General features: G+C 56.8%; 1 protein-coding gene across 3 annotated transcripts in view; it reads left to right on the forward strand.

The window, feature by feature from the left end:
• The first annotated feature begins 11,314 nt into the window (after positions 1-11,314).
• The window catches only part of ARHGAP44 (Rho GTPase activating protein 44), a 29,958-nt gene continuing 18,573 nt past the window's right edge, over positions 11,315-22,699 (forward strand). For 2 of the 3 annotated variants that reach the window (XM_042802711.1, XM_042802712.1), the window contains exons 1-2: positions 11,315-11,438; positions 22,477-22,516. In XM_042802711.1, coding sequence (XP_042658645.1) covers positions 11,386-11,438; positions 22,477-22,516 — 93 coding nt within the window. In that variant the 5' untranslated portion in view covers positions 11,315-11,385. Of the gene's footprint in view, positions 11,439-21,659; positions 21,957-22,476; positions 22,517-22,699 lie in introns of those variants that run through there. The other variant, XM_042802713.1, reaches the window with a different exon arrangement.

The raw sequence follows: 22,699 nt of genomic DNA on the forward strand, positions 1-22,699 counted from the left end.
TGAAACCTGCTGCCTCTGCCCTTCCTTGTGCTTTATATAGGCACAGCCCTTCCCACATGCCCAGGGTCATCTCTTTCGTGTCCCCCCACCACTCCCCGGGCGGTCAGTGACATGGAAATGCTGGTTTCTCCCAGCCCCGCTGTGTTGTAACACGGGTCTCAAAGAGCTGACATGGGGTGCTGGAAGTGTTGCAAAACCCCTCAGGAGTGCTGGGGGAGATAGCGGCTCTCCCCGCCCCATGTTGCTGAATCACTTCTGTGCTCTCTTTTGGTGGCATGCCAGAGAAGTTGTCCCTGTCCTAGGAAAGCCTCACATGTCATTGCCAGGTCATTGCTCGTTTTGTCACTGCCTTGCCTACCGGTGCAGTGACCCAGGAGGGGACATTCTTGTAAACAGAAACCAAGGGAGCCTGGGAGGGGGGCATGCACGGCTGGTCAGGTACCTGTTGGGTGACAATTTTCCATCAAATTCCTTTGTAATAGAAAATGGATCAGAAATTAGGAAAAACATCTTTTTTTTTTTTTTTTTTTTCCCTGAAATATTTTGGGGTTCCAGTTGAGGTCTGGAGGAATGTCAACCCAAGGTGTTGCAGTTGTTGCAGGCATGGAGTTAACTCTTCCCAATGTTTTTGAGCATCTTGCTCTGAGCACCAACACATCTGGCTGCACGCGAGCACATCTGGCATTGGCTCAGCCACCACACCTCCGGTCAGGAGCGCTCGCAGCCCTTGGCCAAGCAAGCCAGTTCCCAGCAAAGGATGTGATTTCTCCTGGAGGAGAGGGCTGAAGGAAAAGAGGGGGGAAATTTGATTTCATGCTAGTCCCTGCAGTGGAAGGAGACCCTCAGAAGAGGGTATTGAATGGTATTCACTGAGAAGAGCCTGAATTATAACACTCACCCAGAGCAGAGCATCTTCTGGCTTCCAGCTGCGGGATGAACGGCTGAGAGCCAGGGCTGTGTTTGAGCAGGGCTGGTAGAAACAGCCAGGATCTCTGCACTTGCTCCCATTTTTGGCCACATAGCAGGGCAGTTCGCAGGTGTCGGGCCAGGGATGCTCGGCACCGCTGGCCAGGCTCATCCCAGCCAGGCTCTGGGGGATGCTCTCCCATGGCTGCAGTGCAATTCCTTACACAGACGCACCAAATCTCTCTCAAATCACAAAAAGAAAGTGACTGGGAATGAACCTCCCTCAGCCCTGGGACTGCTCTGTGTCAATATTTTGATTTTTCACCCTGTCCCATGCTGCTGGGGGCCGGAGGGGGGTTCCTGCCTCCACCAGAATTGCAAGTGCACTCAGCAAAAGGGGTTTTGGGGAGGAAGGGTCGTGGTGGCTGGATGGGCAGCCCCACGGCGGTGCCAGGAGCCCCGTAGCTGAGATTCACTGGGGCTGAGGCCAGGAGGTTACCGTGACTCACTTGTTTACCCTGTCCCATCCCATCCCGTCCCTGCTCTTCCCACAGATTGCTCTAAATTCTTGGCTGGGGTGCCTGCAATTGGGGAACTTTGCCTGGGGAGGTGAAGCACTGACCAGGATTTTGGCAGGGGTGTTAACAGCCTCTCGGTGACTGACACCATTTTTTCCATGGCAGCCAAACAATACAAAGGAATCACTCAAATAACAGGAAAAGAAATAGCCATAGGGATTAATTTGAGCTGCAAAATTTAAATCCAATGGAAAATTCCCTCTTTTGCGGGCGAGCTTAGGCAGAGCCTGTGGACGCCTGCCTGGACACCGATAGCATTTCAGTGCAACACTCATTGTTACAGCAGCTTTTGAAAGGTGAATGTGTCTAGTGCAACAAAAAATCATTATTATATCACATTTTATTAATGAAATAGAGAAGACGAACAAATCACCCTGAAATTTGTGAAGCCAGGTCACCAGACAAGAAGTTTAACAACAAATAACTCCCAGAGATGATGAAACTTTCCACTTGCCTTCTCGATCTGCTTGATGAAACTTTACTTTAAGTTTCTCTACATAATCTATAGAAAAAAAAAAAAATAAACAAAACCCCAAAATGTAGTGTCTGTGTAGTATCTCTTGTCAAGTGTGTAAAAAAAAAGGGAAAGGTAGAAGTTGTCAACTGAACTTTTAGCAGCTGAACACCACTTTGAAGACAGCTCAGGAGGGAAGAGCACAGATGGGCTTTGACGCAGCTGCTTTGTCATTTTGAGGGACTGGGACTTAAAGTGAGCTCAAACTGCTTCATATGGACCCAAAACCATTGGTACTTTGCCCATCTTTCTGCTGATTTTCTTACAAAGGCTTTTGGAGAGCAGGGGTCTGTGGAGAAGCAGGCTGCTGCAAGGCTTTGGGATCCCTTCAGGAGCAGTTGGTGAGACCTTTCTGCCCCAAAAACTAAAATAGCAGGGAAGAGCCAGCTAAAAACTCACATGGAAGGACCCATGTGACATGAACAAAAAAAGGGAGAATATTTTGACTGCTAAAAAAATTTAAAATCCATTTAGGGATTGCCAGGGCCTTCGGATTTTCATTCAAAGTCATGTTTTGGGACTAAACTCATGCAGAAATAACATGTAAAAGCAATCGGGGAGCTGAGCAGCTCATGCCTGGCCAGTCCTGGTGCCTGGATGGAGCCTGGCTCCTGCCTGCCATGCTGAGGCTCTGCAAGGGATGGGGAAAAACATTGCTCAATTAAATAAATGGTCATGTTGCTGGAGCAGACCCAGAGTATATCAGAGGGGTAGATTGAAGGAGTTAGAAAAAATTAGGCTCGTGGAGTCTTTTTCGGCGTAGACATGTATTTGGAAAAGCTGCAAGGCAAACACAACAGCGCAGAAATGAGAGAAGATGACTCTGGTTAAATAAAGAAGTCAATAAACTGTCTGAGTTATTAGATCTGGGAAGATCTGCCAGAGGAAATCATAATGGTTGTGCCTGTCTCTCAGCTAGAGCTTCCCTGCAGACGGTGTCAAAAAACTGTGGCAAGGATCAGGAGGTGTCCCACGTCACAGGGAGGAGGGTGGGGAGAAGAACCACAGCACGGCACAGCCAGGAATAGGGTCTGGCTGGGGCTCGCAGCTGCAGAGACACCAAGTCACTGAGGCTGGAGACACCTCTGGACATCATCTCCTCCAAGCTCCTGGTACAACAGGACGGCGGAAGGAGGCTGCTCCAGGCCACGTCTAGTTGGGTTTTTAATATCTCCAGGGATGGAAACTCCACAGCCTCTCTGAGGAACCTCTTTCTATGTTTGACCACACTCACAGTAAAATAGTATTTTCTTATGTTTAAGGAGAATTTCAGTTTGTGCCCATTGCCTCTTGTCACTTGATACCTTGGAGAAGAGTCTGGCCCAGTCTCCTTTACCCTCGCCATCAAGCATTTATCCACATGGATAAGGTCTCCTTGAGCCATTTCCTCTCCAGGCTGAATCATCCCAGCTCTCTCAGCCTCTGCTCATTGGAGAGATGCTCCAGACCCTCGGTCTTTGCTGAACTCACTCCAGAATGTTCACATCTCGCTTGTCCTGGGGAGCCCAGCGTGGGACATGACGCCCAGATGTGTCATCAGTGCTGAGCAGAGGGGCAGAATCCGCCCCTTGACGTGCTGGTGATGCTCATGCGTCATGCTGATGCAGCTCAGGAGGCTGGTGGCTGCCTTTGCTGTCAGAGTGCATTGCTGGCCCATAGCTCAATCTCCTCCAGGACCACCAGAGCCAAGCCAGCTGGGTGGCCCCCAGCATCTCCTGGTGCCTGGGGGCAGGACTTGCCACTTCCCCTTTGCTCAACCTCACCAGGTCGCTCTCAGCCCGTTTCTCCAGCCTGTCCAGGTCCCTCTGCACGGCAGCAGGACCCTCTGGTGCACCAGCCACTGCTCCCGGCGTGGTGTCATCTGCCAACTTGCTGAGGGTGCACCCATCGTCCACGTCATTAATGAAGGTGTCAGACAACATTTCCGGAGATTCCTGGTCCACAGGCTTTCAAACACAGCCTTCGTGGCAGCGCCAATGGGTAGCTGTTACACTGTGCAAGGTTTCAGCCCGGGCTTTGCGGAGCCCAGCCTGCCTCCACACCCTCCTCCTCGCACCCTTCACATTGCAGCCGTTTGTCAAGGCTGATGCCCAGATCCCACCTTGGCTATGAAGCAAAGCTACAGCCCTGAGTTCCCCTGATCTCATGCTTTGCTTCAGCTCTGCTGGCTTAGAGTAAGCTGTTACACTTACGCTAAGGCAATTAATATTATCCTAATGCAATTTTGCCCCATCAGCAGCCCAGAGGCTCTGGAGGTGCGCTGCTCACCCCGGGGCCTCGACCGTGCAGAGCGAAGGTTGCATAAAAATAGCAGTAAACCATTTTAATCTCTCCTCCTTTCCCCTCTGCAAGCACAGGGGTGAGACAGCCCCGGCGACCGCTCGCTGCGTAGCCCAGGCCAGCTAATGACTAAGCTGGGAGTATTTTTGGTTGCTCTTAATAATGCAGCAGTACTCACTGCATCAGAGTCTGGCCGTAATTATAGGGCGAGTGTCATTTGTCATCTCTGTCATCTCCTCTTGTTGGGAGGTATCTCCATGGCAGCGTGATGCTGAAGCCCCTTTCACACTCCCGGGGGGAGGTTTCTGCAGTTTGCCATGGGATCCCTCAAGAAAACCCAGTTTTACACCACCGACTAACCCAGACCTGCCCTGGCGTGTGGGAGGGGCCCGGTTTGATTTGTCTCCGTAATAAAAATGCGTTTGGTTTGGTGGCAGGGCTTCCTCCGGCGCAAGGCAGGCGAAGGGGTGGAGCAGGTCCCCGCCACCCGCTCGCGGTCCTTGCGCTGTTACTCCTCGGCCGCGTGTCTCAGCTGAGGCCCTCGGCTGAGCCCCCCGCCGCGGTGGATGCTCGCTGGAGGTGGGTAACACCGGCGCGTTGTGGTCTTAGCCCCTGGTGATCGGGCTGGCAGCGTGGGCGCGGAGCTGGGCTTTGGGCTTTGAGGTCAACCCTGCACCCTTTGAGGGTTCAGCACCGGAGGAGCATCGGGCCCTTCCTTCATCCAGCTACAGAGCGGGGTTAAACCAAGCAGCTGGGTCTGGTTTTCCAGGGCTTGCACGTCCCACGAGGAGGATGAGGCTTTCTGCAGTGCCAGCATGTTTCTCCTGGTCCCTGAAACATCTCAAAGGTCTCTGGGAGCCCTGGGGGACACCGAGGAGGGGTCCTGCTGCAAGTGCAGGAGGCAGGCAGGTAGTCCCGTGTCTCGTCTTCCCAAGCAGGAAGACATAATTCAGGCAGGAAGATGAAGCAATTCCCATTTGCATTCAATAAATGTCATCAAAAGCTTGCTTCTGGTCTACCATGGGTTTAATTTTAATAGAGCAGCAACAGCGGGTGATCTGTACAGCAGTGGCAAAGGAGAGCAGAGCACAATCCCAGCGTTGGAAACAGCCTCAGAAAGGGTAATTGTTAATGAGGGACTGACAGCCTTCGATTTCATTCCTTCGGTGGTCAGCGAAATAGGACAGACAGACATTTTGCCCATTAATCAGAGTTTGCACAGAAGGCAGACAAAGGTAGACTGTGTTTGAAGTGCCAGCAGGATCGGTCCCACTCCAAAGCGATGCGCGTCGAAGACGGGCATGCCCTGAAGGTCAGTCAGCCCAGGAGAGCCAGGGGTGAAGACAGCCCAAATACTGATTAATATTTGGCCAGAGACACGTGCTGACAGAATGTGGTCCTGGTCTGCAGGTGCACATACACCCCTGCTGCCACACTGTAAATCAAATAAACCGCATGAATCACCGACGGGTGAAAATTCATCACCACTGCGGGAAACGATCTCAAGCACCATGTTTGTGTTTGAACCAAAAAACATAATTCAACTTGCCTATAACATTTTCATTTTTAATCTTCCCCCCACTTCTCTGCGATGCCTGTCTGATGTGTGTTGCCCGCGGCCGGGCACGCGGAGCGAGGGGCGGCTGTGGTGGATTTACAGCTGCACCAGGCACTTCCCATACAGCCTCTGCTTGCTTAATTACACAACATTAATCCCGCCCCGTAATTCCCTGGAGAGCAAGGCTGGCTGCAGCAGGGGGGATCAGTTTGTAATGCTTGTAGTGGGTCTGAATTATGGACAAAGCGTGCAATTCTGTGCTCTGAATCACTCCGGTAAAGGAACCCGCTGCTCTCCCTGCACCCTTGCTCCTAAATGGGACCAGGGTCCTGCTCCCAGTTCTCGGCACACAGGGCTCTATTTTTAAGCAATGTTTGGAGAGGGAAAATCTTGTGCTGTGCTCATGGAAAATTAGCTGAGCCTTGCCATGCTCCCATTTTCTGTTAGTGAGAGGGCATCCCAGCAGGGATATTAGTGAGTTGTTATGAAAATCATTTAAGGGATGTAAAATACATGGGTTTTGATATAACAGCTGCACTTCCCTGAAAGCTTCTTATCCTGCTGTTCACCATTCCTGCAATAATTATGAAAGAAATCCCCGTCCCTTGTCCTCTGCCACCTTGCAAACACACCACATCCTTATCCAGGGCACGCCGTTTCTTTGCTCTGCACATGTGTGCATTTTGCACACCTATAAACCTTATTAAAACATATCCATTGCAAGAAAGGGAAAGAATAGCACTTGCACTCGATGTGGCGGAGTGCGATGCTCACACCGTCCCAAGCACGCCTAGGGGAGATGCGCCCCGGGAGCCGGGCTGGTGACCCGGACTGTCCCTGCAGATGGGATGGCGTGTTCCCTGGGGACAGGGAGTGCCCCCGCCGTGGGCTTTCTGGCTGGAAGCCCAAACCCCATCCTGTGCATTTCTGTAATAGGTGACAGATCCTGGGTTTTGGGCTCAGGGACTCCCTGCCCCTTCCCTCCGGCCAGGGAGCGCAGAGTGGGGCTCAGTGTGCCTTGCGCACCCCTACGACCGACCCTTAGGGCTTTGGGTTGGGGACAAGGGGCTGTGGCCACGTCTGCACCTCCTGTGGGTCCCCTCTCCCAGGGGGGTTTAACCCCCTGGTGTCTGTGTCACCTCCAGCCACAAGCGAGGCAGGGAGGGATCCCTGCAGGGTGGAAGCAGGAGGGAGCCAGGAGCCGGACGCTCTGCGCGAGCCCCCAGCAGCAGCAGCGCTCGTTACCCATCCAAAAAGGGGCAGCTCCAAAAAGGGGCAGCTCCAAAAAGGGGCAGCTCCAAAAAGGGGCAGCTCCAAAAAGGGACAGCTCCAAAAAGGGGCAGCTCCGGTGCCATATGCGACGCGGCGGGACGGGCGCCGGCAGAGCCAGGTAAGCAGATGGCAGGCGGAGCAGAGCTGCCCTTCCCCGGGCGAGCGGCTTCAGGGGCACGGCAGCGTGCCAGCCAGCAGCGGCCAGATCCCAGCGGGCGTGGGGAGGAGAGGGATGCTGTGCAGTTTCTCCGGGCACGGCATCGCACTGAAGCCCTGCTGCTCAGGAATTTGCTCGTTCGTTGCTTCTTAGCGCCCAAATCATTATTTACGCTCGCACGGGAATAAACCGGAGAGCGGAGAGTCTGGTGTCTCCTGGTTTTGGGAGAACGCTGTCCTGCAGAGGATGAAGGCTTGTGCTCCAGCAGCAGCTTGGCCAGGACAGAGCAGGGTCACAGGACGGTGGGTGACAGCCGGGCTCGGCCAGGGTCACCCATGCCAGGCAGGTGCCCACTAACCAAACGACAAAGGATGGGACCTTACTGCGAGCTCTTCAGACACCTCCCCTGCTCCTCACCTCCCTTACCTCCTGTTTTCCTGCTGCAGGGATTGCACAGGCACCTCTTCCAGCACGCCCTTCATTATCTCTGCCTCCTGGAACAGAAAACAGGGAAATATAATTAAAGCCCTTTCTCAGAGGAACTTCTCAGCTCGCAGAAGGACATTAGCTTCATCGCTGCTGGGAAAGAGCATCCTTGGTGCTCGCAGGGCTGCCATCAACACAGCAGGGGCTACTGCTCCTGGTACATTCACACCACGCAGCCCAAGCGCGGCACCCACCAAAGCCCGAGAAGAGGCACGGTGGGATGTGACATTTGCTTGTGACATGGTCTGGGAGCAGGTCGGGTCACGGAGGGGTGGATGTGGGTCAGGAGGAGCCCGTGCTGGACCTGTGGGTAGGGGCAACTGGGCCAGTGCCCAGTTCACGTCAGGGCTGTTAACTATCATATGGTTTTCCACTAAAATGAGTTGCTATGATGCTAATTTGCTTTGACCCATCCGGGCCGATGCTATCTGATCTTGGAGGTTCAGTGGCTCTGAGATGATGGGGGAGGTGGATGGGAGGGGCAGCTCAGTCACCATGTGTATGAGGCAAGAGGGTTAAAGCCAGAAGCAAGCTGGGGTGGAAAGGTTGACCTTACTGGCACCAGTGTGTTGGTGAAAGCAAGAATAATCCACCCTGACGTGGTGTTTTGAAGCTGTCTTTGGGCCAGGAGAAGGTGGACACCATTACTGTGTTCCACAGGGCTCTTCCCAGGGTTGTGTCAGTGAGTTTTACTCTTCCTGCTCCAGTGAAAGCTTGTAAACCAATTTAATGTCTCAATACATCACATGATGGGAACCACAGCTCTGAGCTGTGCAGCTCTCCATACCTCTTCAAAGAAGCCAAAATTCCCTGTATCTACCCCCAGACCCCTAGAAAACGTCCCCTTTATCCATCCCATAGTAACAGCGTGATTAAGAGTAGAAAAATAGAGAGAAGTGCTGAGCCTGCAGCAGCTGATGCCAGGAGTGGTGCCAGGGACTCTGCAGCCACCCGAGAGCCCTGAAATGGGGATGCTCCCCCATCGGTCCTTGCCCTCCTGCCCTGGGGGGGGGCCCTGCATGACTTGCCCAGGCACAGGAGTTGACAGACCCCAAACCTCATCCCTGGAGTGTTGCAAACTCCCCTCGACTGGGAGACACTGGGCTGGGGCTTCACCTCCTGGGACAGCCCCCCGGCGGGTGCAGTGCGGGGGAAGGAGCTGTGTTATAGGGCCGGGGAAAGCGGGGACACAAAATCAGGCTGGGTTTGAGCTCATGCCTGGAGCTGCTGTGAGCAATGCTGTTCCCACCAATATTGCTCTTGCTTTGCCACCTCCTGGCAGTCTCAGGGGGGTTTCAGTCACTTAGAATGTCCATCATCACTCCTCACTGCTTAATATTAACTGAGAGCATCCCTGCTCTTCCCCAGACAGCTCCAGGGGGGTTATTATGGGTTTGCCCAGGAACAGCCTGATTTTGTAAGCACTGTTAGACCCCCAGGAAAACATCCCTGGGAGCTGCCTGGTTTGAGGAGCCTGTGAGAGAGGCAGCGCAGGCAGCTGCCCAAACACCGAGATGTGGTGTGGTGCTGCCAGCGGGCGCGGGGAGCGGGCGTGGGTTTTGCAAGAAAGTGGTAAAGAGGAGGAAGGACCATTATTTTCCAAATAGTGTAAAACCAAAAAAGCCTGTGAATCTCCTCAGATGGCACAGAGCAGAGAGGAAGGAGAGGGGCTGCTGTGCAGCCCCCAGCACAGCACGACTTTGGGAGCAGGCAAGAGCTACCCCCAGCATGGTCCACCCAGGGCAGCTTTTGCTCTCCCTTAATGCAAAATTTCTTGGCTTTTTCCATTAGATGAGCATTGGTTTATTTTTTTCCCTGAGTTTTCAGAGAGCTGCAAGGAACACGGCTGAGACTTGATATTTTTTTTTTTTTTGTTTTTTAAGGAATTGTTCTCTGTGAACGCCTGCATGCCCAGCGTGCATCAGCACCCCGAGCAGTGCGCCCTGCCTGCGCTGAGCATCACCCTGGAGCTGGCAGGGGAAGTGCTACTTCGGGGGGTTGTTTGGACCGACCAAAATAGCAGCTGCAGCACCCCATCATCTTATTTTGGGGGGATGATCAACAGTACACCTAGAAGCTCATGGAAACTGCTGACTACCAGAAAATCCTAAAAGAGGTTGTAAAAATCCTGGGAACACCTTTACAGCCCCATTTTGCAGATGGGAAGACTGAGGCTGAGGGCTGTGAGGCTGCGATGGAGCAGATGCTTTGCAGGCTCCAGCGGCAAGAGCGGGTTTCCGGACCCCGTTTTAGCAGAGTGAAACATGGACATATGGAAAAGGTCTGGGGGTAACGGGGCTTCAAAGCGGAGCTCGCAGCCCGGTGCGGGGGCTGCCCGAGTGCTCTGCTGCCCGAGCCCGGCCGCTGCCGTGGGGGAGAGCGGCCGCTTGCACAGCCCAGTGCGTTCAGGGCTGTGTTTCTGCAGGGTGCTCTACCCTCCAAGCATGTCTCCGAGGGTCAGATTCTAGATGCAGGACATGGTGACCGGGATGGGGAGGATGCAGATGCGTTCAGAGAGCATCAGTGGAGCTTTTCCTATGCGAGTTTCCCGTTGTCACAGGGATCGGTGCCTTAGATTTTTTTCTTCCACACTAAGAAGCTGCAGAGCAGTTAAATCAATCAAGTGTCCTTCAAACCGGGAGCGGTGCCAGCGTGGGCAGAGCAGCCCTTTCGGTGCTCAGCACTGTGCAGGCCCCGGGCAGGCAGCCGGGGTGATGGTAGAGGGGTGAGCATCACCCCACCTTCTCCCCCAGGGTCTGCAGAGCCTGGGTGGCACCGAGCAGCTGGGCAGCGAGGTCCCTCGGCCACCCCAGCCCTGTCCCAGCTGGGACCAGCTCCTGCTGCCCTGCCTGGGGGCTGCAGGCAGGCTCCTGCTCCGGCTCACCTGGGGATGCACAGCAGCAAGACGTTTTTTAAACCTGCCACAGCCCTGAGCACCCCAAATCCCCGGCAGCTCCAGAGAGCAGAAGTGGGGGATGCATGTGGGGGGGATGGTTGGGGATGCCAAGGGGTGCTGGAGGGATGCTGGGGCCGTGCCAAGGGATGGCAGGGTGATGGTGGGGGGGGGGTGCCAAGGGTTGCCAGGGGACGCTGGAGGGATGCTGAGGTCATGTCAAGGGACGCTGAGGGATGCCAAGGGATGCCAGGTGATGCTGGGGCCATGCCAGAGGGATGCCGGGGGGGATGCCAGGGGATGCTGGGGCCATGCCAAGGGATGCTGAGGGATGCGGAGGGGGATGCTGGGGCCATGCCAAGGGACGCCGGGGGGATGCCAGGGAATGCCGGGGGGATGCCGGGAGCCAGGCTGCCTCCAAGACCCATCCCCCCCCCCCCCAATACCCGGCAGACCCCGCCGGGTCGGGCGCCCCCGGACTACATTTCCCATCGCCGCCGCGGCCGGGGGCGGTGCGGGGCGGTGCGGAGCGGGGCGGGGGGCGCGGAGCGCGGCGGGGCCCGCGCAGGCGGAGGCGCGGAGCCGCGCAGGGGCGGCGGGCCCGCTCGGCTCGGCTCGGCTCGGCTCGGCTCGGCCCGGCTCGGCTCGGCTCGGCTCGGCTCGGCTCGGCTCGGCTCGGCCCAGCCCCGCTCCGGGCGAGGATGCGCTGCCCCCCCGCGTAAGGGGCGCCCGGCCGCCACCATGAAGAAGCAATTCAACCGCATGCGCCAGCTCGCCAACCAGACCGTGGGCAGGTAGGGATGGGGACGGGCCCTGCCCGCCCCCGGCCCCGCACCCTGCCTGCCCCTGCTCCCTGCTGCCCCCCCCCGCCCCTGCTCCCTGCTCCCCAGCCCGCCCCACTGCCCCCGATCCTGTACCTCGGCTGCACCCAGTGCCCCTGCCCATCCCCTGCCCTCTTCCAGTTGCCCGCCCCCCCCCCCCCCCCCCGTTCCTGCCCACCCTGCTCCCCGCTGCCTGTGCTCCCAGCACTCAACCTCCCAGCTCCCTGTACACCCCTTGCCCTGCTGCCCCCCCCCTCTGCCCACACCGTGCCCCACAGCCTGCTCCCTGCCTGCCCCACTCCCTGCCCCCCCCCTCCCCCGCCTGCCTGTTAACCCCTGCTCGTCCCCCTGCACGCACCCTGCCCCACTGCCCCCCCCCCCCCCCCGCCCTGCACCCTGCCCCCTTTTTACCCACTGCATCCCTGCCCGCCCCCCTGCCCGTTCCCCATATCCCAGGGCTGGGCCCCAGGGACACCCACAGTCCGGGCACCCCAGACCTGATGCCGTGGGGTGCCCCCCTGGTCTGCTCCCCCAGCACCCACGGGTGGCCCCAGCTGGCTGTGGGGCAGGGGGGCAGGCGGGGTGCAGGGGGGTGCGTTGGGGTGCGGGTGGAGGGGCTGTGCCCGCAGGGATGCCCGTGTGTGCCGAAGCACGGCCGGGCCCAGGGTTTGGTGGTGACTGTTGTGTAATTCCTGGAGATTTTGCAGTTTGGGGAGGAAGGGGAGGGGGAATTTATTTATTTTTCTCCTTCCCAGTGTGGCGCTGGGGCACCGGCACGGCTGGGGGGTTGGGCTCAGCACCCCCCTCCCAGAGCCAAGGGCTTGGACTTCTGCAGCCATCCCCCCACGTTCCCCCCTCGCCGTGTCCCCCGTGGCGGTGGGGGACACCCCGCAGGCTGCAGGTGGCCGGTGGCGATGGCTCCTGTCTCGGCCACGGTGCTGCCACCCGGCTCTGGCGTGCGGGCACAGGGCTGGGATGGCAGCAGGACACCGTCCCGCGGCTGGGGCGGCGGTGCGGGAATCCGGGGTGGGAATCCAGGGTGGAAATCTGGGGTGGGAATGCGGTTTGGGGGGTGGGGGGGGGGTGTGTGTGCTGTGGGAACCCGGTGTGGGAACAGGGTGCACGTGGTGGGAACGCGGTGCGGGAGCGTGGTACAAGGAACGCGGCGCGGGAGCGCTGGGGGCCCGGCGCTTGCCTCCCTTGGGGAAGCGGCAGGAGGAGGCTGTTCTGGGGACAGAGCGTGTGATTTTTCTCTTTGCGTCTGCGCCGGGCCAGGTTTGCTCTCTGGACACACCGAGGGGGTTTGACACGTCTCCCAGCCGCGGCTTGGGGGGGGGGGGCTGCAGGGGAGGGGTGTCCCCAGGTCCCTCCACCACCGCCCGGGGAGACGTGAACCGGGCACCGCACGCACGCCCGGCTTCAAAATGGTGCTGCTGGCGAGGCGAGCATCTTCCTTCCCGCATCCCCCCCGGGAGCGCGAGGCCGTGCGGGGCTCCCTGCAGCACCCGCCTCGCAGCCTGGGGAGCGGGGCCGCGGGGCTTGGAGCCGCTGCACCCCTAATTCTCACAGGGGCTCATGGCCACACCGGCTCGTGATGGGCAGCTGGTGGGCTCCGCCGGTACCCCGGCACGGCTGCTGCCTGCAGGGCTGCCTGCGCTGCCAGGCTCCTCGGGGCGGGGGGTACGTGGCCCCCTCTTTGCTCAGCGCTGGGACAGGGAGGCTGTGAACCTCTGCAGGGCTCGGCGGGAGCTGCGGGACCATCCTCTTCCTCAGCCCGGCTCCGTTGGTTCCCATCTCAAGCGCAGGCTGATGTTTTATCCCTCTTCCCCACGGCGGGGCCCTGAGCAGCCCTCTCCAGCCAGCTGGGAATATGAAATAATAGATAGAAATAAGGAATAATAGATGAAAATAGGGAATATTGAATGGCAATAGGGAATAATGAATGGAAATAGGGAATAATGAATGGAAATAGGGAATAATGAATGGAAATAGGGAATAATGAAAGGAAATGAGGAATAATTAATGGAAATGAGGAATAATTAATGGAAATAAGGAATAATTAATGGAAATAAGGAATAAGTAATGGAAATAAGGAATAATAAGTGGAAATAAGGAATAATAATAGAAACCTGGTGTTTTGTCTCCCCTGGGAGAGGCTCACTGGGGTATGTGCACCATAAACCTCCAGGGTCTGAGGGGTGTCCCCTCCTGCTTGTCACCAAACCCCCGTGGGCCACCGTCACCCTGCAGTGCCAGCCCCCCTGAGCCCAGGGCTGGGGACCACTGGGCTGGATGCTGCCCCCGGGCGGTTGTCCCTTGGGGGGATTCGGGGACGCTGGGGACAGTTTGCATGTGGCAGTGGTGACATCCAGCTGGTGTCCCTTGTCCCAGCAGCACGTGGCCCAGAAGATCCCACTGCAGTGGGGGGTGGCTGCGCCTCTCCCACCAACGTGGGGAGCTGGGTCCCGCGGGCCAGGGGGACAGCGGTGACATGTCCCCAGCCACCTGCGGGGCGTGCGGAGGGAGGCACAGTGTGGGGGCCCCGGCCCCCTGTGGCCTTTCCTGCTTTTGGGGGTGCAAGTTCCTTAAAAAAGGAAGAAAAAAGGCAGCTGAAGGGAAACCCCCATCTGTGGGTCTGCCAGCAGCTGCCAGAAGTACCCTGGTGGGGGACAGGCAGGAGCAGCACATTGTCCCCGTGAGGTGGCCGCAGCTGGCACTGGCGTGGGGGCGAGTGTGTGACCCTCTGCGGGCTCGCGACAGGGCTCGCCTGCACGGGGTGGGGTGGGTCAGGATGGGGGTCAGGGTTAGGGTTACGGTTGGGATCAGAGTCCGAGTTAGGATCAGGGTTAGAGAAAGGGTTAGGCTTAGTGTCAAGGTCAGGATTAGGGTTGGGGCCAAAGTTAGGGTCAGGAAAAGGATCAGAATCAGGGTTAAGGTCAGGGTCAGGGTCAAAATCGTCTGGGTTAAGGTTAGTGTCAAGGTCAGGATTAGGGTTAGGGCCAAGGTTAGGGTCAGGAAAAGGATCAGAATCAGGGTTAGGGTTAAGGTCAGGGTCAGGGTTATGGTTACGGTTGGGGTCAGAGTCAGAGTTAAGATCAGGGTTAGAGAAAAGGTTAAGCTTAGTGTCAAGGTCAGGATTAGGATTAGGGCCAAGGTTAGGGTCAGGAAAAGGATCAGAATCAGGGTTAAGGTCAGGGTCAGGATCAAAATTGTCTGGTGTCAAGGTCAGGATTAGGGTTAGGGTCAAGATCAGGGTCAGGGTGAGATCGGAATCAGGGTCAACATTAGGTGAGGATGCTGAGTGCATTTTCTTACCTTTCCAAATCTGGTCTCCAGCTCTGTTCCCCGGGCACTGTCGCGTTCCTCTGCTGCTGCACGTGGGTGCTGGGGGCGAGCGGGGACCTCCTGGGCCCCCCGGGGAGAGCAGCAGCACCCGCCAGCACCAGGGTGCCCAGTCTGGGAGTGTGACAGGGCCACCCGGAGCAGACCATGCTCTGCTGTGCCCTAAGCTTGTTATTTATTTTACTTTATTTTTTTTTTTTTTTTAATATATTTTATTTTACTTTGTTTTGTTTTGCTTATTTTTAAATTTTATTTTATTTACTTTATTTTATTCAGGTCATTCCACTAGTTAGAAGGATGCTCATCCTAGTCCAGACCCACACTTGGTACCTGACCTTCGGGAGAATTACTGCGCCCAGTCTGGAAGGGGCCATAATACTTATCTCCATGGGGTGGACAAAAGGAAGAGAAATCAATAAGTAGCTCTAAAACAAAAGCACTTTTATTTTTTATTTCTGTTTATTTCCCCATTTCATCAGTGGCCAAGCCAGTGGGAGCTCAAACCCTCACCTCGAGGTCACAGGACGATGGGCACAAGCGTGCCACAGCACTCGCTCCGGTGGCCCAAACAGCCCCGTGAATTTTCCAGAATTGGCTCAATATGTTGTGGGGTTTTTTTTCCATCAGGAATCAAAGAGGTGCTTGCAACCGCGTGCAGAATGGCACGGCTGGGTTCCCAAACAGCACGGCAGGTGATGGGGGGACACTGGGGAGGACAATGTCAGCTTGGGGGGGTTGTTTTTTTCCTCCTGGTCCTTTCTGAGCATCCCAAGATGTATCCCCCATCCCGGGGGACAGTGATGGCATTTTGGGCTGGACATCTCTTTGGTGGCTCTCGGGGCAGATGCTTTTCCAAGCACCAGAACGTCAGCGCGTAAATAGAAAGCCTTTAAACACCAAGGTTTTATTCTCTGTGCAGCAAGAATATTCTGCAAGAAATAAGGACATTTTATTCTGCATGTACAAAATAAGGACAGAGAGAATAAAAGCACCACCTGGGATTTTTCCGATGGGATTTGCAGGAAAGAACAACACGCTTTAAATAGCTGGGTTCCGTGTCTGCCCTTTGGGGTGCCGGTGGCTTGCCATCAGCAGACACCCCCCCCCCCCCCCCCCAGGCTTTTTGGCTTTGCTGAGCGACGCCGCGCCCCTCGGATGGTGCCGGCAGCATCCCCGCAGCCTTGGGGATATTTTTATCCTCCTCGCAAGGCGGCAGCGCTGACAAACTGAAATATTCATGGAGCAGGCTGAAGGTTTCATCCCCGCGGCCAGCAGCCTCAGGGCCCTGCGCTTTGCAGGGGCTTCTCCATGATTTTCGAATTAGGACCAAGCGTGGTCAGGATGCGACCCTTGGGGGGGTTTCCTCTGCCAGGGATGTGCCAGGAGCAAGGAGCAAAGGGCCCCGTGCATCCCGTGCCGATGGGATGCCGACACAGAGAGCTCGCAGCCGGGAAGGGGGCAGGAGAGGAGGAAAAGAGGCTTTTCTGCTTTTAAAATCTGCCCCCCCCCCTTTTACTTTGACCCGTTTGGTTTTCTCAGCGGTGAGCAGAAGGATGGGGAAAGCTGGACCAGCTTTCCCCGCTCGTTTCATCCCGCTTTTCCAGCCTGGCTTAGCTGAGGGCGAGTGAGCTGCTGGGGGCTGAGCATCGCTGCCCTCAGCTGCAGGTTTGGGACACGGGGACTGTCACTTTGGGTCACCCACCGGGGCAGGACGAGCCCAGGATGCGCCGGAGGAGGCAGTGGCGGGGCTGTCTCACCGCGTCTGGCTGGATATCGCACCCCAGACTTGTCTCCCTGGGGGCTTTGAGCAGCGATTTGAGGATATAAATATTTGATGTTTTGCTTCTCGCCTGCTGAAAAGGCATCAGGATAAAGCTGCAGCTCTGTTTGGCCTCAGCTGGATCCTGGTGACAAGCCGCCGGGCTGCGTGTCCCCGGGGATGCGGTGGCAAGGAGAGCTCGGACGGCAGCAGGGGCGGGGGACGGCGCGGTCCTCGGGCCAGCATCCCGCCGGGACCACAGCGCCCAGCGCTTCCAGGGGTTGTCTGGATGAGACCCGAGGGGCTTTCTCCTCCCTCCGGCACACGCGACGGATGCGCAGCTCCTGATCCCAGTTGCATGGTTGAACCTCACCTCACCAAGTTCACCTCCGAGCTTTTGGGGGCTCCGGGGACCTTGAGTTTTCCTGTGGGTACCAGCCCCCAGGCACGTGCGGCGGCAGCGGTGGGAGATGGTGGGCAGGGCTGGGATGGAGCTGGGCACCGACCCCGAGCCCACACAGGACGGCGGGGCAGACCCGTCGGTGGGAGTTAACTGGGTTTTTGTGCCTCCCTCTGCCTGCACTCATCTGCGAGGCTATTTTTAGCCTGGAGCAAGCAGAAATCAGGGGAACCGGCCAGCATCAGTAATTAAATAGCAATGAAATATTTATGGGCATACTCGCAGCGAGGGGATGGGCAGGGCTGGGGGTGACAGGGGTATTTTGGGCGGGAGGTGTGGACAAGGGGTCCGAGGGGCATCGTGGACACACTCTGCCTCTGGAGACACATCCTCACACCTGCCTGTCCCCGCGCCAGGTGAAGCGCTGCCCGCCAGCCGGGCGTGCTGGTGTGCCCACTCAGAGACAATACTGCTGTGAAATCCCTGTTGTGCTTTGAATTTTGCTGGCTCGGGGTCAAATCCAAGGCTTGGGGTTCCTTGTCTTGGGTGGTTTGAGCGTCAGAGGGGGACGGTGGTAGATGGTCCCATCAAACAGAGATGTCTGGCATCAGGAGCTGCTCCAGGAAAGCATCGGCTTTGCTGCAGCTCCCCAGGTCAAGGCACTGGAAGCTCATGTAGTATTTATTTGGAAATCAACTTAATTTGGTTGATTGGTGTTGATTTCTGCTGGCAGCAATTAGTTTTCGCAGAAGCGAATGCCTGACCAAATTGTAGCTGCATCCCCCTCTTGTTTGCTTTTAACTCTCCGTATTAATTGTCCCTTTTCTCCCAGCTGTTTGCAGGGACGTGGGTGTCTGGGTGCTGACTGAGGCTGAGGAGTGCCTGGTTTTGTGCTGAGAAAAACAGCTCTGGGCTGGAAATCTGGAGGGGAAAGGAAGGAGTGGGCTTTATTTACCTAAAGGAAAGATGAAAGAAAGTGTTGAAAGCCAGTAATCCTGGCTGCCTCTCCAAGGGTTGCTCCTGCAGGATGCGTGTAACCCGTAAGGCATATAGTTTTGGGGGATTGGGAACCAGACAGGGAAATTGGGGTGTCCCCGCACCCCTCTTTTGGGTGCTGTTGTTTGCTGAGGTCACCTTGCACAAGCAAAAAATCGACATCAATCAAGCAAACACCACCGTCTCTGGTTCCCCAGGGGAGGTCGTATCCCAGCGCGGGAGCCCTGGCTGCATCCCCCCGTGAGACATGGGGATGGAAATACCCATGGAAAAATGAACAGGTGAAAGGAATTGCCCAAAGCTGATGCCGGCTTAAACTGGTGCGTAGAGGAGATGTTTTGCTGGTGCCACCAGTTGCCTGCTCTCATGGTTGCGCCATGGGATGCTCCAGCCACAGGATAGCCCCTTCCCAGGGCTCTGCTGCACGGGTCAGATGCTTGAGCATCGTTCGTGGGTCCGGGGTGGTGGGGTAAGCACAGATGGGCCCCGAACCCTGCCAGGGCGTGAGGAAGAGGAGGCGATTTGAGAGGGAGACGGGTTTGTGCAGGCAGGAGCTCAGCTGCCTCCCACACGTGGCTGGAGCAGCACGGGCAGGGAGAGGGTCCCGGGGGTCCCCTGGGCTCAGGGTGGCTGTTACCGCTACGGCAGAGGCTGCAACCCCCACAGCTCTGGCTGCTTGTATGGGGCCAGCAACAGGGTAAGGAGGGGGCTGGGGAGGAGCTGGGGGGTGCCAGGAGGGGCTGGGGGGATGCCAGAAAGGGCTGGAGAATGATGGGGATGGACTAGGGGGGTGCTGGGGAGGAACTGCGGGGTGCTAGGGATGGACTAGGGCATGCCTGGCAGGGCTTTGAGGTGCTGGGGATGGGCCGGGGTGTGCCTGGAAGGGCTGGGGTATTCCTTGCCTAAGAACAAGGTGCCAGGATGGAACAGGGAGAGCATCTCTGCTGGAGCCAGACACATTTCCCAGCATTGGTCACATCCAAACTGGTTCCTCTTGGTGCTGTTAGTGGGTTTCTGTGGGGTTGTGGTTTCAGAAGCACCACTGTGGTTTGGGCTCCAAAGTCCCACGTGGTCCCACTAAGCGCTTGAGAGCAAACCAAGAGCTGGGGCTCCGGAATCCCGGGGGTTTCGGTGGGTGGTTCTCCCCCCGGGATGGGGAGCCAAGGCGAGGGGGGAGGCGCGGGGACCCACACCCCTCCTCGGGTGGGATGCTGACTGGAGCACGGTATGAAGAGGGAGAAGAAAGCACAGACCAAAAAGGTTTGTTGAAGAGGATGGGCTGAGGGGAGATGCTCAGGGCTGAGCCCGCTGAAGGTGCTTTGACTCAGAGATGCTGCCGTCCCACCCCCAGAGGAGGCAGCAGGATATTATTTTTTCATCCCCACTGAGTGCCCTTGGGAAATCCCTGGATACCAGAGAGGTGGCACTGGGGCCCTGGGGTCTCCTTGAGCATCTCTGAGTGCCAGCAAGGGCTCAGCACCCAAAAAATACCCCCCAGGCAGGACAGAGCCCAGGGTGTGCAGAGGAGTCTCCCCTGACAGGACATGTGTGCCGGTGTTTTGCCGCCAGGCATCGCCTGCTGCAGGTTTGCAGGATGGCTCATAAAACCATATAAGCTCCTGTAAAACCGTATTAACTTTAGGCTAAGACTTTAGAAACATAATGGATATAATGGGATTTTTCCCAGTGGCATTAGCAGCACGGAGCTGTAATGCAATTGAGATGTCAGTGGAGTAGGATGATGTTATTTTTCAGTCTTTATGTGTAAAATGGCCATGAGGAGCGGCTTGGGCTGGGCTTTCTGTGGGTTTGGAGGTGCCGCTTGGTTCTCACTCTCCTGGATATAATTTTCAGGTTCTGGAGTGCTGCTGGCAGGAGCAAGTACAGACAGGGGGAATTACTTGTATTTTTTTGGTGCGTTCTAGAAAAGCAATAAGGAGCTTTAGGTGGGGTGGCAGGACATCAGCAGAGCCACGTTGTCAGCAGGACTGTGCGTGTGGACAGGAGCAGGATCTGTCCTGCTTGCAGCTCCTGGACCGCGTTCGATGGAGCTGCAGCCGGTTCCTCCGTGGGGCCGGGCTCTCCCGCCGTGGCTGCTGGTGGCATCACCCATCGGGTCCCGGTGCCCCACAGCAGCAGACTTGTCCCCCGCTTTGGTTTTGCAGAAATACCCCGCGGTGGCTTCTGGAGGGGGCACGTTTTACCCCATTCTGCCAGGTGAGACGCGGGCGGGGGGTGATGCCCAGCTCCAGGTGCCAGCCCTCGGTGCTGGCAGGCCGTGGTACCCAGCTCCCACCGCCGCGGCCAACACCGGGCCGCCGCAGCCCTGCCACATGCCCGTGCCACCGCCGGTGGCTGCAGCGTGTCCCCGAGGCCACGCAGAGACCCCCATCCCCATCGCAAGCAGGAGGGGAGGAGAAAGCATCCCGGCTCCCCCAGATGCCAAAACCAGGCAGGGAAACCCATGCTCCCATCGCTCTGCCGCATCCCCAGCCAGCTGTGTCAAGCGGCTCCAACAGCCTCTTTGCTTATTCCTATCCATAAAATGCTGCAGCCCTTTTCCCCCCAACTTTTTAAAGGCAAATTAATTGCTGGCAGGCTCCTCAATCTGCTTAAGCATCCTGGGAAGTGGCAGGGCTGGTGGCGGTGCCTGTGCCGGTGGTGTGGCTGGGGGATGCTCTCCTTGCAGCCAATGAGGTTTCTCACGCTGAGGATATACTTAAAAGCAGAACAAGGCCAGATTTTTGTTCCCCTGTTTGAAACACCATTTTCTGCTTCCCGAATGCACCTAGAGCATAGCATGTGTTGCTTTGTCGCTGCTGGGAGAGACGTGCTGGCACAGGACTGTGGAGTGTACAGAACCCATCCATCAGCCCGTCTGGAAGAGGAGAAAATGCACTAAAAACATGACTTTTGGGGGAGGATTTTCCCCGTGGTGCAAGGACAGGCAGGACTTCTTTCTCCCCCGGCCTTTTTTTAAAGTCTGGAAATGATTTCTGGGGTGCAGAGCGAGCGGCAGGGATGTGCGCCGGCACTGCCTGCCCGTGGGTGCACGACACTCGCCAGCATCCCTGCCACCTCCTTCTCCTCGGGGTGCTCAGTGTGTCCTGAGCCCGGGCAGGGAAGTGGGGACAGCCGTTGTGTCTGTGCTGGTGGATATTTACTGCTTTCTTCCCCTTTTCATGCTAATTCAGTGGCATTCACAACCCCGTCCGTCAATAATAGCAAAGGTGATTTGCAGAAGAGGAGGAGAACCTGAGCAGCCCTTGCTCCCAGATGTCCAGTGCATCACTCACGTTTCATAGAGAAGATATAATTATGCATTCATTTAAAAAAAAAAAAAATTAAATAGTTTGGGGATTTTTTTTTAATTTTTAGAGCCAACTTAAATCAGACCCTGGGACAACTTTCACACATAGATCAGATTTAATGGAGTCAATTTACACTTTTTAAGTCTTTGGACATGGTGTATTTGCAGATGAGCCCATAGACCAAGCCTTGCCCTGGCTCGTGCTGCTGCTGTGCCATGCTTGCTCTTTTAACCTTGCTCTGCCGGTGCTCATTCTTTATTTCCACAATTTTGATACTTCACTCTGCCTCTCAAAGCTGAGAAACCATCTTGGATAGCAGAAAGCAACCAGGGCTCGGGCAATAAAGGTATTTCTTCAAGAAGAATGAGAGCACCAAGCGTTATTTGTTTGTTAACCAACATTCAGGGACTAATTGGCTAAATCCCAACTCTGCCCAAGTCCATCTTGATGGAGGTAGTTTTTCGAAGGGAGATGATGCTCTAAAGTTGTAAACCACCCTTAATGGGTAAATGATCCAGAGCGTGATCGCTTAAATAAGCGTGAGGAGTGGCTGCGGGGTGGCGCGGGCAGGGATGCTGCGGCTCAGTGCGTGGCTGAAGGAGGCTCTTGCAGCGGGTTTGCGTCTCCTGCGTCCCCGGCGCCCCTCGCTAGCAAAGACAGCGGATGACACGGGCGCTGGAGCGGTAAATCCGTCTCCGAGGAGCGGCGGGGAGGGTTACGGCGAAGCCCCGGGCAGCAGCTGCCGCTGCAGATTCAGTCGGCTGCCTCGGGCCGAAGAGCCTCAGCCGTGCGGGAGGGTTGTGTCCTTGAAATCCGCGGCGCTGAGGGTGTGCCAGAGCCCGGCGCGGCCCAGGGAGCTGCTCCTGTGCATAGACACACCGCCTCCCTGCGCAGCACTGCCCGCATCCGCCTGGGAATTTAACATCCCTCTTTGGCTGGGGATAATGGAAAAATAAGGGGGAGGTCAAGGGAGGACCCTAAATTGGTGCGGGACGTGGCATGCTCACAGCGAGCCGTGGAAGGTGCTCCGTCCTTTGCTGATTTAGGAGATGAGGCGGTGGCTGGTGGGACCAGAGAGCCTCAAATCACCGGCTGCATCCCGACGGAGAGGCACGTCCAGCCGTGCCCGGTTCCGCGGGGTGCAGCCCCGGCACTGCCGCATGTGCCGGACCCTTCGCCACCGCTTTATGTTCTTTCTTGCAGGGCTGAGAAGACGGAGGTTTTGAGTGAAGATCTCCTGCAGGTAAGGTCCTCTGCAGCTGGTCCAGCTCGCACCCGAGGTGCCCAGGCACCCACCCACGGGTGCTGGATGTGGTGGCAGCTCCGTGGCGGTCGGTGCCACGGTGTCCCCTGGCAATGAGACGGGCTGGGAGGAGGAGGAGGGGGTTGGGAGCGTGGGAAGCAGCGCTGTCTCCCTCCCACGCGC

This window comes from Tyto alba, unplaced genomic scaffold (genome assembly GCF_018691265.1).
Source record: "Tyto alba isolate M040663 unplaced genomic scaffold, T.alba_DEE_v4.0 Super-Scaffold_39, whole genome shotgun sequence".
NCBI classification, from domain to species: domain Eukaryota; kingdom Metazoa; phylum Chordata; class Aves; order Strigiformes; family Tytonidae; genus Tyto; species Tyto alba.